Raw genomic sequence first — 24,084 nt, 5'->3', positions numbered from 1 at the left:
TAAACAGGACCACCTATGAAATGTTTGGTTACCGTATTTGTAATAGATGGGTTTGTATGGACTTTTTGCCAGTCAGTTAACACTCCTCTTTATTCAGGATCTTTGGATTTATTTTGAAACAAGGCAAGCTGTACCAACTGTGCTCAAGGGAAGCATTCCTCACTAATACAATTTAATTTTTTTTTTTTTAAATTTGACTTATACATTACTGAGCCTCCTACTCTGCAGTTACTCAGCCGAAAGTGACATCTGCACCCTTAGTAGTCTGGGATCCAGTGTCAGAGACAGATGGGGGAGACACGAGGCCGTAAAGCTACGCGGTTCAATTTAATCTTAGCTTTCAGCAATATAGGCTTCACCGAAAGAAGCAAATGCCAGTTTCATCAAAAATCTTCAGATTAAGAAAGAGCAATTAAATGTAGCGAGAAGCAGCTACATACGCCTATTTCTCAGAATGCTGGGCTGAGCTAAGAGCATGCAGCTTTCTTTTGAAACAACCTTGAGATTCAGTCCTATTTCCCCCTTCCTCTGGCTAGCTGACCCTCCCCCCAAACACACTAAAGCAGCAGCACTTCTACTATTTTGACATTTCAGGACTTTCAGTCCAAGTTTCCTTTCAGAACAACCCATTCACAATTCCATGATTTCACTCTGAACATGTGTTTCAGTGGGCGTTTGAGCTTCCCATTCTTTCAGGAATATGAATTCCCACTAAATTGGGGGGCACGATTTTTATCAAGGTTTTTTAAAATAATCCAGTTGTTCCTATTCATTAGGCAATAAACTCATTCAGCCCGACACCAAAAAGAAACGCCACTGACCACTGAAAGCAGTTCAGGCGTAAGGGTTAGGGTCTGGCTTTTGACAGTTCACCACAAGGACAATGATTCTAACAATTATGCAAACAAAAACAAATCAGCATGCCCACAAATTAAGAAAAATAAAAGTAATTTAAGACGACAGGTAGAAGCAGAGGTGAAAGTATATGAAAGCTCATTCAGAACAGACTATGTAAATTGCAGTAAAAGTTAAATGCTTCAATTTGAATTAAAAAACCAGCTGCAGATTTGTTTCTAGTTTAATGCATTGTTTCTACCAGTTAACATTACAACCTTGGCAGTCTTGTTCGCTTTGTCCTGCAGCAATTTTTCAGTTGATGCCAATGCTTCCATTGCTTTCCAGTTTTTCTCCCGAAGGTCCTAATCATTTTTAGAAAGAATGATTTCAGTTCATCCAATATTCAAACTGTTTCTGCTTTTCCTTCAGAGGTATACTTTGTATTACACTCAGTAATTTGCATTTAAATGCTGGTTACTGCAAGGTGATTTTGCTGAATAAGATGACGTACACTAGCAAAAACAAGTGTGATGTTTAAGAGTTTGAATGAAGAAAGAAAAATGCCAATTTCCCACACGTACACCCACCCATGTATTCAGAATTGTCCCCATTGTTAGTGTACTACAAGCATATTATTATTGGGCTGACAACCCTGCACTTTGACTGCACTTGTGAGAGGAAAGAGGAAAGTACTCAGAAGTGAGGAACAGACACCAAACCACAGATTACAAAACAGAGTTTAGGCATGTGGAGCTGCCTAATCTAGAATGACCCTAAATACACATGGAAGTGTATCTGCTTAAATCCCAATCCTGTGATAGGATCCCGGCAGGTAGATCCTTGCACCCAAGCATGGGATCAGGGCCTCAATTTGCATTATTACACAAAACTCATCCTCACTATATGGAATTAAAGAGACCCCAGCTTCATTTCTAACCCATCCCCTTTAATTTGGGAGTTTTGCCAGAGTGATGAGCACATTCCCAATCTGCCCGTGAATGACACAGTAATTTGCTGTGCTCCTACTTCTTTCTTGGCAAGGTCGTCAAACATGTTCTCCACAAGATAGATCATATTTCACAGTTTGGAGTCCGAGGTAATTAGTTAACTCAATTTGAAGATAAAATATTGCACCTCCATTATCCGGAAAGGGTTGCTGGGTTGGGAAGAAAGACTGCTGGTGCTTGGGAACTTGCCTTTTCCAGCCTTCAAAACTAACAGTAAGTCCTTGGCAAGCTACTGATTAGACGGCTGCATTTTTAGTTACTAAACAAAAAGCATGACATCCAAACATACATTCAAACATACTGTGTCGCCTGAGTATCCCAACCGCAATGTAGTTGTTACAGAAGAGCAAGCACGTCCCAGAGAAATTGTGGAGTGGCGTGAACCTAAAGGCGTGGTCTCTGATTAGCTTTAACTGGAGTTGTGTGTGCAGTGAAGGGGGCACGTACACCTGGCATTCCACAGAATATGAGCCAGGAATACAAGAGACATGGTCAATTTATTGTCCCATGCTGATTATTCTTTGAGAACACATGTTCATTGGTCAACTCCCCACCATTTCTGGTTTTGCTTTGAAGCTATGTTGTTGCTCACCACAGACAAGCTAGCAAGTTCTCTTCTTGGCATTTTCTTGTATTACAGGTGTCCCCTTTACATCAGGCAGCCAGAATTTTCTTGACTCATGTGCATTAGAGATTCTTACACACTATTTTGCTTTATAAATAGGTTTGATTTGTTGGATTTGTCAATGTTTATATATTCATTTTCTCCTATTAAGACACCCATAGCATCCATGGACTCCAGACTCCTGTTGTCCAGCCTGGCACAGATTATGCATGTTGTGGAAGCAATGCAATAGGTTAACGTGTGAGAAGAGATGAGTGCAAGCATCACTTTGTTTCGCCCATCAGCTGATGATCGGAGCACTGCCATGGCTGCAGTAGAAGGGACACTTGCGGCCCTTCACCTTTCACTGTAAGAACTGGGATTATACATTTTTAGAAACGGGGGAAGCCAGATTTGAGTCATGACGGTATTATTTCTCTGTGCTGTCCAACACACAAATCAGATAACGGCAACCGTCTTTTTCCCCAGTGAGACTCTAAGTTTGACAGTACGGTTAACCACGTTAAATTGAAGTTTATGAGAATGCCATTAGATCTTGCTCTCCAGCAATTTCCCCTTCCCCAGGGGTTAAGAGAAAGTACAAAGATTTAATAGCAAAACTCAAGTGTTTGGCAAACTAAGGGATTCTTAGGGTAGCTGTTACCAAGGGAGAATTGAAGTGAGCACACAAGCTGGTACAGGGCTATAGAACAGGGGTTGTTTTCATGGCAGCAGAATATTGGGCACTGTTTAGTTTTACGCACACAGAAATACCCCTGGAGTTTTTGAAGAATTTACTTACATTGTTCTTCTTCCTCTGTTGCTCAACAGCATTTTTCAGGGAGCCTAGCTCATTTCGGAGACTGGTGATTTCGGTCTCTTTCCCTGCAATACTGAATTAGCAGAACAGTCGGTCACAAATCTTCACATGCAAGATACTTAGAGTCAAATATTGAGATTTTCTCCTTCTCCCACTTTGCTTGTAGCGAAGGCAGATTAATGTAGCCTGCATGCAAAATGGGGCAGTTTTGGAGAGATCCACCCATCTTGCACAGAGTCACGATCATGCAGTACTCATTGAACAAGTGCGCAATTTCAAACACCTAGTCCTCATCTGAAAGGTCTTGCATAATTGTGCCATTACCTCTTTGTTCATAGTCCTCCTCTTGCTTCCAATGCTTTTGTCTTACTGCTCATTTTAGTCCCCCTCCGCCCGCTCTCCCCTCCCCCAAGCACTTAATCAGACTGCCCCTCTCTTTGGGCCAGCACCCCTCTCTCATTGCCTGCCAGACTCCTTTCTTCAAATCACTCCTCAAAACCCATTTCTTCCAGAAACCCTTTTCAACAGCTCACCCTTAGTTATCTACTCCCTCCGCTTCTGCAAGGGATGTTTTACTTCCTGTCTATTTTAGATTGCAGGCTCTCTGGAGTAGGGAGCATGTCTGCCTGGATCCGTAGAACCCAGTGCGAGGTATTCAGCAGTATTTAAGTGATTGTAAACCAAGCAGAGAAAAAAATATGTGGCACATTTTAATGCATGAGAACGAGAGCAAGAGACCATTACACACACTGTAAGCAAGCACTGCGTAACCTTTAACACAATTCTTTCGGCATGCTTCACTTCTAGCTTGTAATATCCTGTCATTCCTGAGCTTTTCCTCAAGGTGATATTTAGGCCAGCCAGGCAATTTCATGACATGCACAAGAATTCACTGGGAAGCAAAGATCTGAAAATTCACTTTGCTTGGAACCTTAAATGAATTTTCATCTCAGCCACCAGAAGGGTAAGGCTAGCCCATTAACCTTGAGCGTATTTAAATTTAAGCTCTAAGAAATGGCTTGCTTCCACTGTGCCCTCAACATCGAATAGGAGAGATTCAGGGTTTGCAGAACACCTGAGCTAGCGATTGCGATTCAGAGAGTTACATCTGTGAAGCTCCAATTTACCAGACACCTAACTTATTACAGTCATTTCTCACTCGCATGCCTGATGCTTTTGAAAACCATTTGGTTTGTAGTAGGTACAAGTTTTCAGTGCAATAATGGAAGTCACGTGTATTAAAAAACGATTACCAGCAATACTTACACTTGCAGCAGCTCGTCGCTTTGGACAGCCAGAGACGCCTACAAACAGATCAGAAATACATTAAAACGGATTAACAGTAGCTGGGAGTGCTGTCGAGGAGGTGCCTTGCTTTGCTCACCAGAGCTCCCTGCCAGATCAAGCAGCAACATTAGCAGCCTCCTGTCCAGTCTTTTTTGGCCAGAAAGTTGGTGACTGCAACACGTGGCCTGAAGGGGAGTGAATGTGAAGCAGGGGAGCAATGTGGCGGGGTAATCAAGACTGCAGCACGGATGCAGACCCACAAAATAAGGGGGAGAGTAGGGACAGAGGCACCAGATATCCAGCAACTGGGAAACAGTTACAAATTCCCCTAACATGTCTTTAAATTGTTCCAGGATTGGGGCAGCTGATAAAGAATGGGCATTAGCCTGCTGTGCATACTCACGGCAATGAGCCCCATCAATGTCAGTTATCACAGTCAAAGTGGGAGCCATACCTGCTTACAAGTCTCTTGCTTTAATTCTTGGATTTGCACTTTAAACAAGTCGTTTTCTTTTCGTGCCTCCTGTATAAATAAAGAGAAGCGATGACATTATCTTCACACCCGTGCACTCCTGTTTACCACCCAGGACACTAGTGCATAGGACGCTTATTCCCCATTAACATCTCACCTGTAACTGTTTTCCTTTGTTTGTAATTTCTCTCCCCCTTTCTTCTAACACAGCTTCCATCTTCTTCACCTCTTCTTCCTTCTCTTTCAATCTGTGACGTTCATTCAGGAAATCAAAAAGTCCATTGATTAAAAAATAAGTATCACTCTGGATAAGAGAGTTTGATGCTCTAGAGAGGGCTAGCTTCACAACAGTCAAGAAATTAAGCCTGTACATTTACAGCATATACATGACATAAGATGCTGCCAAGCAAGGTCAATCCACAGGGACCACCACAGCACGAAGTAGTCTCCACATACAAGCAATCTATGATCTCTGTGCCAAGAAAGCCAAAAATAGCACCAGCTGTGATACTGCAGATACCTGCCTACTAAGAACTGGCCTGAAGCTATTGAGTCATTTTCACATGTCACTTAACAGCAAATTCATTTAGTCACCATCAACGTACATAACATTCAAACCAGAAACAGGGGAAAGGTTACAAATCCCCCTCCAGCTAGCTCCCTAGAAGAATTAAACCTGGCTTCTGTGATTTCAACCTGGAATCCCAGGTTTGGCCTGGAAGTAGCTAGAATATCACCTGAGGCACATGGCCAGGGACAATGTTTCAAGACTGTGGAAGGCGATTCCATCTCTCTTTTATTGGGCTGAACAGGCGTGGGACATTACCAAATGTTGTGGTGGATTCTCCATCACTGTCAATACAGGCCTGTGTTATAGGCGGGTGGACTAGATGTTCACAGTGGTCCCTTCTGGCTATATAATCTATGAATTGTCTCTCTGAGAAGCACACTAAGCTATCTGAATCTAAAGATGTTTAAAGCAACTCTCTTATGAAACACCAAATACGCGCATCCTTATCTCTCTTAATGTTAGATAGTGTTGTCACACTAACGGTTAGCATGAAAGCAAAAAGACAATGGAAAATGTAACTTTACAAATCAAGTGGTAGAGTGCTTCAGGAGTCCTGTGGAGGTAAAAAGCGACAAAGAGTCCTGTGGCACCTTATAGACTTACAGAAGTATTGGAGCATAAGCTTTCGTGGGTGAATACCCACTTCGTCAGATGCATGCGCCAATACTTCTGTTAGTCTATAAGGTGCCACAGGACTCTTTGCTGCTTTTACAGATCCAGACTAACACGGCTACCCCTCTGATACCTGTGGGGGTAAATTAGCTATCTGTATCTCTTGCCGTTTAGTTGGTTGCTGCCTGAGTGGGTACTTCTAAACAGCCCGTAGTAGCAAATGGATCTCAGAACCCAAGGTCCAATTTAAAAGTGCCGTGGACACAGCTATTTTTAGCACGGTACCGCAAGCCCAAGCCTGTCAACCTGCACTTGAAGGCTCGCTGCCAGGGGCCAGGCAGACGTACCCTTTGATGCTGTATAGACCCTGGCCACTTCGTCAAACATATGCTTAATGTCAAGGCAGATGGGGAGAGAACAGAATACCGAGAGTGCTCAACACATAAGAGCTACTAGGCACGTGTTAAGATTCTAGTGAAATTAAAGACGCCTCTATGATCACTTCCTTTTGCTCTGTGTATGCGCATTAGTATTTAGTCAGGCCGCTGCACTTCCATCGGCACTAAAGCTTATTACACCAAAGCACATAAAAATTCCCACAATGAAGTCCCACACATTTCAATTTAAGATAAATCACAGCACAGAGACCAGAAAGCACAGAAGAGGACACTTGAGAAGCTGCTAGGCATACTTACAAGATCTCCAGATCCTGGACTTGTGACACAGCAGATACCTATCAAACAGAAACATTCAGACCCATACTGACAGCACAGTAAACACCTTCAGTTTAACAGTGAACATTTACATCAGTCAGAATAATGATACCTAGCTCTTATATAGCGCTTTTCATCAGTAGATCTCAAAGCACTTCACAAAGGGAACTACAGAGAATGAAGTGTCACTTTTCTAGGAAAGACCAAAGGTTTTTAGGTCAATTGAGTTTAAACATTTATATTGCTCCAAAAACCACATGACCCCGTATTTTAAACAAACAAACAAACAAAAACCCCACAAAACTGATGCCAACTGGCACAAATCTAACTCAACCAGCCTCTACCACCTCCAGCCACCAGTGGGATAAATTACTCCCTGGCTACAGGACTGACTTAAGACAGAGTGTGTGTGTTCGGCACCACCTCTTGCCCTCAGAAAAATGAACCAAATTTCAGCACTGTAGAGTTAATTTATGCAGCAGCAACCTACGTTGAGAGCATGCTGCATGCCAGCCCTTTGGTGCCCCATGCAGGGAACAAAGAGCAAAAACCCAGCCCATCACAACTTCTGTGATAAATCAAAGGGGAGAGGCACTCAGAGATTCCAGGCCAGGGCTTTAAGTGCCCCCGGGAGATGGATGCTCTGTCTTGTGTCTATGTCACGCTCACATCAGTCTGAGACACTGAAAGACAGGCAGTCTGCACTAGCTACAATTACCATGTGGTCTGCACAAAGAACTCCAAGACGTGCACACCACTTCAGTTCAGCCTCAAGGGGCCAAAAAGCAGATAAATGTGATAAAGTTCACAAACTTCAAAGGCTTCAGATCACTGCTACCGCCACTATTGGTAAGAAACCCCCTCAATTTTTGCTATTTTTGCAACTTTAGCCTTGTCTTAATCAACTCAAGCTAAACCACGACAAGCCATTGCAAATCGAAATAAGCATGTCCGCACAGCCTTTTGCACTGGTTTAACCAAGGGCTTGTCTACATATGGAGTTATTCCAGAATAGATATTGCACTATCAATTCACTCTACCTTAATACAAATTAACTTTCAAGTGTATACAAGTCCTAAATAGGTTTAAAATCACTAAGTTAAACCAGGGCCTGTCCTTTCAAATGGGCCATAAGTAGAAGCAAAAAGCATTTGTCCAATTCAGAAGTGTGAAGGGTCAGACTGGGGTGTAAGCAAGGAGGCCCTGCCCCATCCTAGGGCTGGCTATTTCAACAGGAACAGGAAGCTGAACTAGAGAGAGGGAAGTGTATTGGAACTAGAAGCCATGCAGGCAGCAGCAGGTGATGGTGGTTTTCCTCAGGCCCTAGGAGACTAACCTAACCAGAGGCTTTGTTCTGTGGACTTTAAGTTGGGAGCTCTGACCCAGGTGAGGTGAGGACCCTATGAACTGTTTACGGTACTTGCTACAGTCCTGAAACCTTAGTAAAAGGAGAAATGCTATTTTGTTCGTGTGTGTTGGCTCCTCCTTGCCCTGTGAAAGTGAATCTGTTAACTTCCCCTGATAGGGCAGTAAGGCAGGGTGCACCCACAATGCTGTACCGGGGATGGCCCATGCCTTTACAAAAACCCAAAGACGTTGCCAGACCATTCTGCTCTGGAATCCATACCTGCTGTAGCTGTTCCAAGTTCTGTTGCTCTAGCTCCTGAACTTTACTGGTTAAGTGGGTAATTGTATCTTGTTGACTCTTTGGATAGAAAAAGATTTAAGTGTCTGTAAATTCTGTATTCATAGTTATTGCATCAAACACTTTGCTGGACAATAAAAAAAAAAGTTTACCTGCAACGATTCTCCTTTCTTAGCAATATCTTTCTCCTTCTCTTCCAATAAGGCCTCCACAGTTTTCATCTGTTCTTCCTTTCCCTTCAACCTGTACCATTATGCACAAAAAAGTGTTTTATCCATTTGAAAAAAACAAACTTTGCAGCGAGTGCATAACAAACAAGAGCAGGCTGCGTGATCAAAGGCTCCACTGCAGTTTATGCCAGCTGAACGGGAGTATGAACACTTCCATTTCACTCTGCTTTTGCAGGGAGCTTGAAAGGCGCACTTGATCAATGCTACAGCTCATTAAATCAAAGTGGACTGAAATTCTGCACCGATATACATTGCAGTTATTCCATACACATTTCCCCTTGTCTCAAGATATTTCCCCGCTCCACATGAAAGGGGCTGAATGGATAGTCATGGAGATTTAAGTCGTATTTTTCCACACAAGTACAGAAAGGATACCAGTGTAAATGTCCCACATTGCCCTGCCAGCGTTTCTCAACTCTGACTTGGATGTAGCACCTGTCAAGTAGTTGGGTCTCTATGCCCACTGAACACCTGACGACCTGCTCGGCGATTTCAGCAAACAGCCCCGCTATGGCAATGGCATTCGTAACAAGGATGCTTGTCCACTAATACTACTTGCTCATTTCACACAGAATGGAGGTCAGAGAAGTTGAAATGTTCTTAAAACAAAATGTGAAGAAGGATGCCATAGAGCAGATTATATGCTTCCGTTATAGTAACAGTACTTACAGGTTCTGAAGGTCCTTGACTTGTGAAGTGATCAATACCTAAAGACAAACATTTGGTACTTAAATCACTCCTATAAGACTGGGCTATCCACATCGAAGTCCAGTATATACAGCTAAGTAAACAGACAACTATTAAAATTAGTTTGGGGAGGAAGAATGGGAAAACAAGGCCATCAGAGATTGTTAAAAGGGTCACTGTCTAGTAGTTTAGGTCTGGGGGAAAGAGTTACAAAACTGAATGTTCTCATTTACACACTTTTCATAATGATTTAGCACACTCCCTGCAGTGTCAGAAATAGCAGCACTCCAGCACTGGGCCAGTGTACGAGAACCAGGAGGCATAAACGGACCCTAAAGACATCTGTTTTGTTCCACTAGCCACCCTGAGTGAAGTTCAAAACAGATGATCTCTTTTATTAATTTAGATCTGAACACAAGAGATTTTTAAATAGGATTTCCAGACTGCCAGTGCCCCTTTACGTCTCTGTTCAAAGAAGGATGCCAAATGGAGTATTTAATTTTTGTGGGGGGATGAAAGGGAGAGACAAAGCTTACCTGGAATATTTTTTCATTTGAATTCTATATCAAAACAGCAGACTATAAGCCTACGGTCCATACTCCTAGCAAGAGACCTGGCAGGAATCACAATAGCTCAAAGCCCATTAACTCCAGTAGGTAGTACCCTGCTCCAGTGCTGCATTAGAACCTGAATTATTTCCAAGGCCTTGTCTACAGCAGAGAAATGCATCATGCGAAGTAATGTTTGTTCCACTATAAAAACACCTCATGTCCATACCCGCAGGTGCGTCAAACAGTTTACAGGGGAACTAGTTACTGTTTAGAGCAGACTACGCATCAGAGCTAGACAGTGTTGGGTCCTCAATCATTTTGGTGCCAGTGTGGATTGACTAGCCAAAAGGGTTCAACTAGCGCTCTGCTAACACTCCACAGTGCCCTGGTGGTTTCACAAAGTCTCCCACAATGCACTGCACGAGCACAGCTCTCACCTCCCGGAGCAGCACTTCAAGGAGGTGGTGTCCTATCTAGCTCTCATGAGACTGCAGCTACATATTGTGTTCAATTCTGGGCACGCTACCAGAGAATTAAGGGAAAAAAGCTGAGCAAACATCAAGATCAGGAGGGATTGCTTTAGGAGAAAAGATTAGACAGAAAAATGATGTATAACTTTGACGAACACCCTCTAAATCAGGGGTTCTCAAATGAGGTGGTGACCCGTCAGGTTGTTACATGGGGGTCATGAGCTGTCAGCCTTCACCACCAATCACTGCTTCGCCTATAGCATTTATAATAGTGTACCTTAAAAAATATGTTTTTAATTTATAAGGGGGGGTTGCACTCAGTCTTGCTGCGTGAAAGGGGTCACCAAGACAAACGTTTGAGAACCACTGCTCTAAATATTTGAAGGGGATGAGCACAGACGAGAGGTAAGAGCAAGGGTAGTGCATCGAGGTATAACTAGGAACAACGGGGTGAAATCAAGAAAAATAAAGTATAGGCAAAATATCAAGCAACTTCCTGACAGCAAGATGGAGAAGACTGCCTGGACAACAGTATCCTAAATAGGGACAGTAGACCCATTGTTTGGGACACTAGATAAACTAGGACATCGGACATTTTTTTTTACCTCTTTGCTCCTCACAGATGGAGTGAAAACTCACTCTGCAAAGACTTGTTTGCAACTACTGGCTAAGGGAAGAGAATGGCTGGCGTGTATACCTGGAGAACAGAAATGCCGAGAGCACAGGCCTTCTAGCTTTAGAGGGGATGGATAGGATTTGACAGGAGGAAAATACCATTTTGACCCAGTAGCTTTGAGCTGGTAGAGCAGCTGACGCAGGACAGTAAGAGGAAGCTCCTTCACTGTTTGTAGTCAAAGGGAACAGAACACTGGAGGCACTCGAGGGTGCCAGGGCTCTACGAAACGAAGGTGTGAAGCTGCTGGAACTAACTGCGCAGAGCTTTGAGCTACAAGTTCTCACCAAGTCTCTCACTAGCAAGCACAGGACTGAGTATCTGTTATGGGGTCGCTGAGGAAGACGTCTGTTAGACTGTATCTTTATAGTTTTGTACCCTATAACCAAGGGCTTCATTTTGGTTTGTAGAGATTTTTACCAAAAAAATTTCCCGGTTTTACAAAAAGCTATTTTTTACCGAATTGCATCTGAATTTTGGGCCACTAAGGAACACAAAGAGACTGATGATGTTAAGAAAATCCAATACACTACATTAGTTAGACGTGTTTAGGTTAAAAATAAGTTAGTCTAAGTGTTAATGCGAGACTGGCTGTTAAAGTAAGGCTGTGTAAGACACATACACGTGTGCATACATGTACATCAGTGCTCAAATCCTAAATAAAGTGCCTAGACTTTAAACTTTACTTTAAACTCCCTAGACTTGACTCCCTGCTCTGGAAGGAAAGGGGTCATCTCGGGTAACCTGGGTAGACCCAAGGGGAACCCCAGAGACCCATTTCCCTGCTCCAGGAGAGATGGCGGCTCGGTAACCTGGGCAGATCAGGTAACTGATCCATCATCTCTCCTTCCAGAGCGGGCCTGGAAGGGGTAAAAGGAGGCAGAGTGGGTAGATGGTGCCCTCTCCACCCCCACGTCTTCTGGGACCCCTTCGGCAGGAGAGATAGTGGCTTGGTAACCTGGGCCACCATCTCTCCCGCTGGAGCCAGGTCAGAAGTACTCTTACTTTTCTTTATTCATTGGGGTATTTTCCTGTCCCCCAGTATTAACCCCGATATTTACCCAGAAAAAAGTGAAGTTAATTTTTGCACTGATTTTTACACTTTTTTTTTTTTTTAATTTTTGTAACAAACCCTGAAATTCCCATGAAATGTTAAACACAATAACCAGAAGTAAAGGGCCTTCCCTATAACAAACTTCACCCTACAAAACCAGGCCTCATCCAGTGACAGGCCCCAGTAAAACAGCTGACGTACTAGAACAGTTATGCTAGTAAGCAAAGCATCCGTTGCAAGGCTGCCCCATACTTCCAGCTCTAAGGAATTTTACCTGTTTTTCCATCTCAAGCTGGGAATTTCCTACTTCTTCTTTCAGAGCCTCTAATTCCTGTGTGAAAGCCTTTTCAATGACAAAACAGACAGGATTGGACAATGGAGACAGCACCACAAAATGTATTCTACAAGTTTATTACTACTAAATACAAGGCAAGAACAAATAAATGGAAGTTAATGGCACAGACACAGAAAGGCAACAGCACGACTCTGATAGGTACCTGAACCGTTTTCTCCTTGTTTGCAACTTTGAGGACTTCAGCCTCCAGGAGTTCTTCCACCGATTTTATCTTTCCATCCTTCTCACGGATTCTTAGCACAGAACAGAGAGGAAACGTCACAAGCTAGTTGAAGTAGCGTAAGCGATCATTATTAACATCACAGTAGCCCCTAAGAGCCCCAGACAGGCCCCTCTGTGCTTGGTGCTGTACATCTGTATATCAAAACCACACAAGTGGGTATCCTACACACACCCAGGGTAGCGGAAGGAGGGGGATAGGGCAATGTGGTACAAGCTTGCTTTTGCAATAACTAGCTCTGTGCACCGTTGGTAGTAGGGTGACCAGATGTCCCAATTTTATAGGGACAGTCCCAATTTTTGGGTCTTTTTCTTATATAGGCTCCTATTACCCCCCACCCCGTCCCGATTTTTCACACTTGCTGTCTGGTCACCCTGGTTGGTAGGTACCTAGTTTGGTTTGTAATCAGTAGCAGTAGTCCTAGTAGGCCACATGCCTACCTTCAGATTTCAAGTTCTGGCAAACATGCTTCAGCAAAATATTTACTGCTGTTTTTTTGTTTTTCTTAACCTTTAAGGGTAAGAAATACAAATCCACTCCTTTCACACACATTAAAGGAGAACCAGCCAATAATCTAATGGTCCAGCATCTAGTGACCAAGGACAGGCCTAGACCCCTAAGGCCTGGGCTAGCAAAACTAATGTGAGTCCTACGTCAATCAATTCCTGTCCCCTACACTATTTAGTGTAGATCTATTACTGGATTTACAGAAGCATTAGTTTAGCTTGATGTGTTGCTCAGAGCTCATACAGCCATGCAAACTTTGTACACCGGATTAAAATGGAATGTTCAGGAGAGGCAACATACCCCTGAACATAGCAAAGAGGAGTTGGAAAAGTGGAATGAGGTTTAGGGCAGAGGGATAACAGGTTCATAATGCTACTTACACTTTCTGAAGTTCTTCCACAACTGATTCAAAAGAAATCTGAGCAAAACAAATATTTAGTTTAGAGAGACTGAAGGGTTCAAAGTAACTAACTGGTGGTTAGTGGGAGGGAAAGGGCCTGGAGAGCGCAGGGATCAGTAATGGGACACAAAGCTTTGCAAACTCTAAGATGCTGGTTTGAATTTGGTCTGGGTTTGTAGTGGCCCTAAGTTTTTATCATAGGATGGCGGCTTGATGACTTCTATGGTGGTCCCTAGTGGACTAGTGACCACCATCATCACAAAACTCATCCAAGTTATTGCAACACGCTCCAGAAAAACCTTCCCCAAAAGCAAAGGTTCAAGATGAGCTATTAAACTGGCAATGCCTCGTGAGATAAAGCCCAGCCACTGCTTCTTTAACAATGGTCAAGACATACCACAAAGGCACTGGAATTACCCCAGTGTGTAGGAGCCTTAGGCATGGACCAGCACCCCACCGGGCTAGGCAGGCACTGTACAAACACAGACCAAAAAGACAGTGGACTCAAAACCTCTGCCTGGACCTTAAGGTCACCGGTCCATTTTTCAGGTCACAGACAGCACTCCCAGTGCAATCAATAACTCTGTGTACAAGTGCAGGTCATGCTTTGCAATTAATTGGGTAGGTTTATTAGTACATACAGTAAAAAAAACCTACAATCATTGGCACATAGTGCCTAACAGACTTTATTTGATATCACCAGATTGTTATCATGATCTGTATTTCCTTGAGCTTTGGGGAGGACAGAGAGATGGGGGCTGAGATATTGGGGGAAGCAAGAGGCAGAGAAATTTCTTTGCCAACTGTCTGGTTTAAAGGGGTTGGGATTTGCTGCTGGATTTGTTATTCTTTTGTATAGATCGCATTTTATCAGCCAGTAAAGCAAGTAGAGAATGGGGATAGATACTGTACATTTATAAACTTCAAAATCAGTAAGTAGAAATTTATATAGGCTCCCCGTGAGCTTTTTTCAGTATTAAAAGTGCTCTCATGAGCTGTTTGGGTGAAACCCGGTGCCAATAGGTGAGTAGACTCCTGCAACTGCCCAAATAATAAAACAAGAGCATTATATAATGGACACATACTCCTCCCCCCCCAAAAAAAAATTAGATCAAAGTTTTGATCATATAATTAGACATCATAATTCATATGTACCAGAGGGCTACATTCAGGTTGCCTGGGCAACCTTACTTCTGGCATTTCCCAATTTGAAGGTTTGACTTTGCAACTTTAATATTTTGAACACAGGTTTTGTATGTGTAATTTCCTAGGTTTTTTTGTTCTTTTGTTTTTTTAAATACTAAACACAGAAATTGCATTGTATGGTATCATACAGACTCCATGGGTGTCATCAGTAGGTTTGGAACCTTTAGATCAAGAGGCACAGACTTCTGCCATTTGAGCTAATGGAGTAACTGACAGCAGTAGTAGGTTGTCACCCTCTATGTGGGCCAGCGCTAGAGAGGAGTAGAGAAAGACTTTGCCAGTGGGTTTCACAGATGTTTGCTGACAGCAGAGGAACGGTGAGATCCGGAATCCTGCGTTCCATTTCAAGATCTGGAGGCGAGAGACTGGGAGGGAGGGAGAACGGGGAAGATACACAGGATGGAACTGGGAATGGTGGGACAAGGAGATTGGGATGGGATATTCTGAGAGGTGAGACTAGGACTTGCTGGAAAAAGAGACTGGGATGAGATGCCTGCAGAATGGAGACTGGGACTGGCTAGCTAAGGAGAATGGGGCCGGAATGAGGAGCAAGGAGTGGGAGAAGAGATAAGTCAGGAATGGGTTGGAAGGGCTGGGGCAGAAGAGGGTCCCACTTGGGGGAACAGATTGAAGAATTTATACCCACTAGAACCGGCTCCTTTCCAGAAGTTAGAATGGAACCCAAGATTCTTGAGTCTCACCATTCCTCTGCAGTCAGCAAATATCTGAATATCTGGATCTAATGGTTCCAACCCTGCTGATAACCCATGTGGGTATCAAAAAATTGTACAAGATTATGTAACCAAAGGTTGGCTCAATGCATAGAGACGCAAGGTGGGTAAGGTAATCTCTTATTGGTAGAGCCCTACCAAAATCACAGCCATGAAAAACGCATCACAGACCGTAAAATCTGGTCTTTTGTGTGCTTTTACCTTATACAATACAGATTTCACGGGGGAGACCAGTGTTTCTCAAAAGGGAAACCCTAAAAGGGAGTTGCGGGGGGGGTCACAAGGTTATTTTATGGGGGGGTTGACAGTATTGCCACCCTTGCTTCTGTGCTGCCTTCAGAGCTGGGTGGCTGGAGAGCAGTAGCTGTTGGCCAGGTGCCCAGCTCTGAAGGCAGCGCCCGCCAGCAGCAGCACAGAAGTAAAGGTGGCAATACCATAACATGCCACCCTTACATCTGCGCTGCTGCCTTTCAGAGCCAGGTGGCCGGAGAGTGGCAGCTGCTGACTGAGGGCCCAGCTCTGCAGGCAACAGCACAGAAGTAAGGGTGGCAATACCACACCATGCCATCCTTACTTCTGCACTGCTGCTGGCTGGCGGTTCTGCCTTCAGAGCTGGGATCCTGGCCAGCAGCTGCTGCTCTCCAGCTGCCCAGCTCTGAAGGCAGCGCCATCACCAGCAGCAGCAGCAGCATGGAAGTAAGGGTAGCAGTACCACAACCCCCCTTACAATAACCTTGCGACCCCCCCCCACTTTTTTTGGGTCAGGACCCCTAGAATTACAACACCACCATGAAATTACAGATTTAAATAGCTGAAACCATGAAATTGATGATTTTTTTAAATCCTATGACCATGAAATTGACCAAAATGGACCATGAATTTGGTAGGGCCCTACTTATTGGGCCAACTTCTGCTGATAAAAGAAACAAGCTTTCGAGCTACACAGCGCTCTTCTTCATAATACATACACACAGGTGCCAAATTAAAGTCACACAGGCAATCTCAGTTATGGCATTTCCTAACTTTTGAGTGCTTGACTTTTAAATCTTAAAATTCTTTTAATGTAGTTTGCATGTAATACAATTTAGGATTTAAAGTACTACCTGATCTGATTGCTGAATTTGCAGATTTTGAACTTCTTTTTTCAAGGATGAATTTTCTGCTCGCAGTGCCTTTTAAAGAGAAATACACAGGAAAAGTGAAAAATGCAGTTTTAAGAAAGATCAAACACAAATTTGTTCACTGCTCTTTGGATGATTCCTCATAAAAGCAATATTGTCCTTCAAGTTTTTATATCTCTCTCAATTAAATTGACTCCAACTGAAACAGGATAGAAATTAAAGATGGAAAAAAGACCCACCTAGATCTAATCTCCCTACGCCCTGCCAGTATAGAATGTTTTATCTAGTCTAGTTTTACATGTCAAGGGAAGCCAGTAATTTTCTTATTTTAGCCTAAAAAGCTTCCTTTTCTTATTTTTACCACTGTGAAACAAGCCTCCTCTCTCTGGGAATTTACACACCCTTCAAATACCCGTCAACCTTTCTGACCCCTTAAAAACTGCCTACCCACAATATGTACATTTGTAGTTTATGGTGGCACCCACCATTGTATCTGAGCATCATCCAGATACCAGCAATAGTCACTCTTCTCCTTCCCAGCAAGTAGCATTCAAGGGCTACTTTGAACAGAATTACAGGAGGGGGGCATGGGCGAGGGGGCATGGAAATATTTATTGCAGGAATGTTAGGTCAAAAAAAAAAAAAAAGTTTTGTAGCGAGTTTAGTAATCATTGCAATTTCATCTGATACCAAGTTCCATGGCCTCCGTTCGGCCTCTGTGAAAGTCCTCACTTGGCCTTTGAATGCCAGCCTTCACACCTTGAACTAGACACCAATTCACAGTGCGCTAGAGCAGTGAAGAGCACCAGAATGATGTGCCCACAGCAACTTTGGTTGCTTAACTACCAGACTGTTGCTTTTTGTGCAAACTGTAGCTTTTTTTATGGCAGATGGTTTCATTCCTAGATTGGAGTTTCAGTCACTGAGCCGGTCATTTACAAGTACATAGATCTCCATGCTCAGACTGGTGTTCTATAGGAAAGGAGCGGTCTGCTGGCCAGCTAGAGGTGGAAGTGGATGATATTTTTTGCCACTGTGGCTTTCTGGGCTTCCCATCAATTTAACATTCTTCCATTTTGATGTATTTACAAATACTTCTAGGTGGACAGTAAAAGCAAATTCGATCGGTTTACAATTTACTTCATCTTCCAACTACCGTTAGAGTAGAAAAATCACAGAAGCTACAGTAATAATCCCAAGAGTTTAAATAACTTTTTCTAGATGTAATCTTGTCACTAATCACTCTGGACATATACATGTCGATCGCACTGGTTTTTAGTCCTGACCAACTAGGACATTACCAAATTCCTCTAGAATAAGAATAGACTGTTCTAACTTGTGCACGAAAACATCAGCAGCAGGAAGTGAACATTTTGGCCTCAAGGAGGTCACTTTTCCCTATTCAAAGGAAATGTTCTGGAACCTTGACATGGGGACCCACAGCTCAAAGTTACACATAACATGAGAAACCCCAGTCTCTATTTCCCACTGATGATAATATTGCAAGAGATTTTTACCTTCAATTCCTCCTCCCTATTAGCCACTTGTATGAGCCCAGCTTCCAGCAGTTCTTCAACTGTCTTTATCTTTTCATCCTTTTCAGTAATACTGAGAAATTAAACAAAGATGTTACAAGATATTCTCCATGAAGAAACAAGTTGGCCCTACAAGAAATTTTCAGGGAAAAAACAGTAACCTTACTGCCATAGGATCAAGTAGGTATTTTAGCTTCCTTGATGAGAGCTGAAAATCCCTTACCTCCTTTCCATTTGCTCCAACAGTTCTTTATTAGCCTATAAATTAAAGTATGAAAAGCTGGTCACCGATTGGATCAACACTGGTTTAAGATTTAGTAACAGAAAGGACTGGTTAGCATCAGCTTGTCTAGTTATTGGATTAAACTAGTCCAAGAGGTAGGATTTTCATAATGTGTGCTCCCAATACTGCTATTGGAAAGCGGGATTAGAACCCGTTAGGACAGGAGTGCTGGGCCAGGCTAGCTTTTATACTCTTCATATTAGTTCACAAACAGCAAGGAGCTCTGGACATCAGGCTCAATCTCATGAGGTACCAACTGCCCCCTAACTCCAACGATGTCGGTGGGAGTTGAGGACGCCCAGCACCCTGCAGCATCTGGCTCAGAACTTCCAGCCCACAGACCTGAACACCTACGAGTGTAATCAAGATCAAAGTTTCTACATTTTCCAAATCTATGTACTTAGCTGAGGCACCACGCACCAGGCTCTGGCTTTTACATCTATGCAGGGGCCAACAGCAGTGCATGCTGGCAGCAGCTTTTTTAATGCCACCCACAAGGGAGGAGGCGCTCAAGCCAACAGCTGGAGAAAACCCTGCATCAGGCTCCAAAGTGCCAGTTGGGAATCTCTAACTGTCACACCTTAGAACAATGGAGCCATTCCAGGGGTAGGAGCTGCTGATTGGCAGCTATAACTGCAGCCAAACAGATTTCAAAGCTGAGGCAGCAAGACCTGTGGTGAAAGGGTAAAGCCATGTCTTTTGCTGATGCTTTTCACAGGCAGCCACTACCAACTTGTCTGGTAGGTAAGGAACAAGATACGTGGGGGAGTGCTCCAGGTAAGAGATCAGGAATAAGACTAAGAATAACCAGTAGTACTGGTCATTATGATAGTCAGTGGGCCTTTACACAAGGAAAAAGTTTATTAGAAAAAGGTTCATCGGGTTAGACTGAAAAATACAAAGGGGTCCAGATTTTTTAAGTTCAATTTTAGCTTTATGTTGCTCGCTGTAAAGCCTAGAGTTTTGGTTGTCTGAAGAAATATGGTACTATTGCCCCTCGTCCTGTCACAAGCCCCTACCGCAGAGGAAAGGCAGCTGGCACAAAACAAGAGGCAGCTCACAGATGAATGGCTACCGCTCCCTTTCAAGGGAAAACAAGCGGGCAATTCAGTCTGGAAACTGGAAGGTGAGTGACAACATGGTAAAAAGGGTCAGTCTGGAGTAGAGACCAGCCCAAAACTCTGAGGGAGGGAACAGTATTAGCAGACAACCTGCATGAAAGCGCAGGTAATTCTGTGCGATTTACAGCTGCAGTGAAACCAAGAGCATCAAAAGCAGTAAAAGAGTTAGAGGACCTAACGCAACAGCATCTACAAAGTACACACAGAGCTAAATGTTGATAGCAAGCTGTCTTGCACCTCCCACTCCCTCTGTGGAGTGAATACACTAAAACAGGGGTCGGCAACCTTTCAGAAGTGGGGTGCCGAGTCTTCATTTATTCACTCTAATTTAAGGTTTCGCGTGCCAGTAATACATTTTAACGTTTTTAGAAGGTCTCTTTCTCTAAGTCTATAATATATAACTAAACTACTGTTGTATGTAAAGTAAATAAGGTTTTTAAAATGTTTAAGAAGCTTAATTTAAAATTAAATTAAAATGCAGAGCCCCCCGGACTGGTGGCCAGGACCCGGGCAGTGTGAGTGCCACTGAAAATCAGCTCGTGTGCAGACTTCGGCACGCGTGCCATAGGTTGCTACCCCTGCACTAAAACATTGGGTCAAATGGCCAAGGCTCTTATGTAACAACCTGCCACATGGAGCAAACGAGAAGAGTCATACCATTGCCTGCAAGAATCCACCTCCACTCAGCCTTGCATCACATCCATGTAAAGTGACCCAGGACAAAAGGAGACAGAGCAATCCCCCCTCCCCATTAGCACAGCAAGGGCTTGCCTGGTGGAATGACCAGTTTACTGCCTCCATGTCACTGCCAGGAGCTGTCCCTTTAAAGTGCCCCATACCACCTCCCTCCTTGGGGCATTGGTCTCTCACTGATCAGCTCAAGCTAGAGAATGAGCCTCATCCAAATGAAGAAGCGGGGCTCCTTCCACTAGCAAGATGCTGTCTCATTTACCAGTGCTGTTTCACCTGTAACACCATGACCTTCCATACTCTCTGCTGCAACAAGCCCCATCTGACTGAGCTACAATTATAACGAACTGTGCCTGAGAGGTCATCAGGACCCCTGGGGAAGGAGAAGCCTATAACAAGAAAACACAGGCCAGTAAGCACCAAAATCCAAATGAAGAAGAACCCTCAGGGATTTTGAGCCAAATGTCTCTGATCTCCAATGGCCATGTTGGCTGCTGGGACAGGTGACATACAGACAAAAGGAAAGAGTGATGTCCTCTGTCTTGACACATCTTGGTGGAGGAGGGTGTAGCATGGCTCACCAAGTTATATTTAACCAATCAGATTGACTCGTCAACCGCTTGGGCAATCTGTTCCCAAGCTTTTGACTCAACATTGGCTTCCTGATACCCCACGGGCCTCCTGAGGATCTCTAGTGGATTTTCTTTATATCCAGCAGCTTGACTGAAAGCTGCTGCTCACCCATCAGGTTAGGGCCACAAAGGACCTTCCATCTCGCAGTAGTAAAACTAGGGCTCTAAAAGCAATGGACAGAGCAGCTGAGTTTTCAACTAGCTCAACTAGGGACCCTGGTCGGAAGCAGAACTCTTTAAGACAAAAAACAACAACACCGGCTATTTAACAAGACATCAGTAAATATTGATTGTACCTGCTCGGACAAGAGAGCCTGCAGTTTATGAACTTCCGATTGCAAAGCTTTGTTTTGATCCTTAAGAACCTGGAAGGAGATAGCAAGCCGTCAGTTCAGAACAGCATGCCCAAATTGCTTGGTTTTGTAACGTTCGCCATGTAATGAATCATAAGTAGAGAAGTTGCAGCTTTTTTTTTTTTTTTTTAAAACATAAATACAGTAGCATAAAAAACAAAAGACTAAAAAAAAAGTTGCTTTTCCCTCTTTCTTGCTTCCTCAGAACATTAAGACTTTTGTCCCCAGATAGCCAAGAGAAATAGTCCTCATCCCCAGGGATGGGATCACACAAAAAATAATTGACTACCCCTGCCATAAAAGATGTAACAGTGCTGGGAGTTGTAGCTCTTACCTAGTATACGACAGTGAAATCTAGTCTATCCTCCTACAGAAAACCACTTATTAGCACCACGTCAACCTATTGCTGATGACTGGCTTTTACAAAATGCTCATTTTGTAAAGCAAAGGTTCCAATATCACCTCCCAGATGCTCGCAAGCTACCCTAAAATGTTTATAAACACAGCAAAAACAGATGGGTCTGCAGTCTCCTGCACGCTCCAGCTCCAGCTGTTGGACTAGATGCCTACAAGAAGGCAAGTAATCATACTGTGGGTCCCTCCTCTGCCTTTGATAATCATTCTCGAGGCGACAAAGCAGTTTCTCTGGAGCAGAAACAGAACCCTATCTTAACTGGCAAATCAAGACCTCAAAAAAAGACTGCACATCTAGCCTAGATTGCTATTTCTGAAACAACGCTGGCTTCTAATGAACACATTTTTCTCCCCACCAGTTACACAGGTGACTGCATAGCCACTTCACCTCTCTTGGAGACTGGCACCAACTTAGTACTGCTTGGGATGCAAACATCCATTGGACACTATGAAGAGCAGAACAGTAAAAATATTTCTTTACAGACTGGAGATAATAAATTTAGGATCCATGGGATCAATACATTCTTATCTTCTGTACTGAAAGCAACACCATCATAGCTGGACCCTTCCTGCTCACCTTTAAAGTCCCATTAGCTTAGATAAAACCATTATTAGTTTCTAGGCACTTTAGATCATTCCACAGCTATTTGTCCACAACTTGCTGATTGTTCCCACTTGCTGGAGAAGGCAGGAAATGCAGTTATTCACCACGTAGTCTTTTTTTAAATCTACATTTAGCTCCTCCATCAGTATGTATTTTTAGAACCCAGCTTACACCACTTTTACCAGTGATTTTCAGAATCCTTAAAAAATCTGCAAGGCACTTTCTCTAAACACATGGTATCTACCCCAAAGCTTTACAGGGCAAGTTTAGACAGGAAAGGAGTACAACAAAAAGGACTGTGATTAGAGTTGGGCGAAATTTTTTGGCCAAAAGCATTTTTCCCATGAAAAATGCAAGTTTGGCAACACCGAAACATTTCACAAAATTTGTGTCTGTTTTGCCAAAAACTGTGTTGAAAAAAACTGAAGAAGTCGAAACATTTCAATTGGAGGGGGGAGGGATAGCTCAGTGGTTTGAGCATTGGTCTGCTAAACCCAGGGTTGTGAGCTCAATCCTTGAGGGGGCCAATTAGGGATCTGGGGCAAAAATCTGCCTGGGGATGGGTCCTGCTTTGAGCAGGGGGTTGGACTAGATGACCTCCTAAGGTCCCTTCCAACCCTGATATTCTATGATTCAAAATTAAAAAAAAAAAAAATAATAATTAAAAATGTTTCAAAGCACTTATAATCTAAATGAAACACTGTTGGACCCCAAATGAATTTTTCTTTGACTTTTCACAGTTTGCTAAAAAAAAATTAAATTCTCTCTCAGGTTGACCTGAAACATTTTTTCCCAGAATTCCCAGCGAGCTAAAAGATCAGTTATTTGCACAACTAGTTATGATTGAGAATCAATCCATTTTGGACTAGGATACTCATCCCGTTCTGTCTTTCCTCTGATGAAAAGCGCTACAACTCCCAGCACTGTTACATCTTTTATGGCAGGGGTAGTTATTTTTTGTCAGGATCCAAATTTCTTGGTCAAGGTATAGTCAAGGTCCAGACTCCAAAGAAAAGAAAAGAATGATATTAAGTAAATAAAATATTTTGGGGTTCGTTCAAAAGCATCTGGCAGTCTAGCTTTGACCCACAGTCTGCCTATTGACTACCCACGCTTTATGGGTTACCCTAGGAGGTTGTGTGTCAGCTCACAGCAGAGTTAATCTTGTGTGGGAAGAGAAGTAAAGGGGCTGTCCCCCTTGTGCTGAAGGAACTACCTTTAGGAAGAAGGCATCAAAGCCCTTCATGGGAAGCAGGCCTTGCTTTATAAGGGTTTAAATCCAGAAGCGAGGATGTTTGGGGTTTGTTTATTTTTTAAACGCTGTTCGCTCTTGTGTGCACACATTACAGAAACAAACATAACTCTGCACAAAGGAATTCAAATGTTGGCACAGCTATATCTTTAATCAATAGCTTAGCTGCCATAGTACAGATGAGAAGTTTTAAGTTAAAAGCAAAATCAGATATTTTTACATTTATTTAGAGTTTAAGAAAAAGTTGTAATCAGATCACTAGCAACATGATAATCCAAACCATGTACGCACCAACATCTGGCAGGACACATTTCAAATATGACATGCAGAAAAACCTGTCATGGTTATTACTGAACATCTTGTCCTTTCAGAGAGTTCATTAACTATTTAGAGACATTAGTCTTCACAGCTGCACCTAGTACATGTA

At 43.1% G+C, this 24,084-nt stretch overlaps 1 protein-coding gene across 1 annotated transcript in view; it reads right to left on the bottom strand.

Moving 5' to 3' along the window:
* Positions 1–24,084, bottom strand: part of KTN1 (kinectin 1) — a 74,749-nt gene that overhangs the window by 18,803 nt on the left and 31,862 nt on the right. The window contains exons 17-32 of the mRNA XM_065402429.1: positions 21,331–21,399; positions 18,532–18,566; positions 18,291–18,381; positions 16,756–16,824; positions 13,696–13,733; positions 12,731–12,821; positions 12,508–12,576; positions 9,468–9,505; positions 8,721–8,811; positions 8,551–8,628; positions 6,906–6,943; positions 5,185–5,275; positions 5,010–5,078; positions 4,535–4,572; positions 3,251–3,341; positions 1,113–1,199 (exon numbers count right to left, since the gene is read on the bottom strand). Coding sequence (XP_065258501.1) covers positions 1,113–1,199; positions 3,251–3,341; positions 4,535–4,572; positions 5,010–5,078; positions 5,185–5,275; positions 6,906–6,943; positions 8,551–8,628; positions 8,721–8,811; positions 9,468–9,505; positions 12,508–12,576; positions 12,731–12,821; positions 13,696–13,733; positions 16,756–16,824; positions 18,291–18,381; positions 18,532–18,566; positions 21,331–21,399 — 1,083 coding nt within the window. The remainder of the gene's footprint in view (positions 1–1,112; positions 1,200–3,250; positions 3,342–4,534; positions 4,573–5,009; positions 5,079–5,184; positions 5,276–6,905; positions 6,944–8,550; positions 8,629–8,720; positions 8,812–9,467; positions 9,506–12,507; positions 12,577–12,730; positions 12,822–13,695; positions 13,734–16,755; positions 16,825–18,290; positions 18,382–18,531; positions 18,567–21,330; positions 21,400–24,084) is intronic.

Source organism: Emys orbicularis, chromosome 4 (genome assembly GCF_028017835.1).
Source record: "Emys orbicularis isolate rEmyOrb1 chromosome 4, rEmyOrb1.hap1, whole genome shotgun sequence".
NCBI lineage: Eukaryota > Metazoa > Chordata > Testudines > Emydidae > Emys > Emys orbicularis.
The sequence above is the reverse complement of the archived record's forward strand: the minus strand, read 5'-3'. Positions and strand labels throughout refer to the sequence as shown.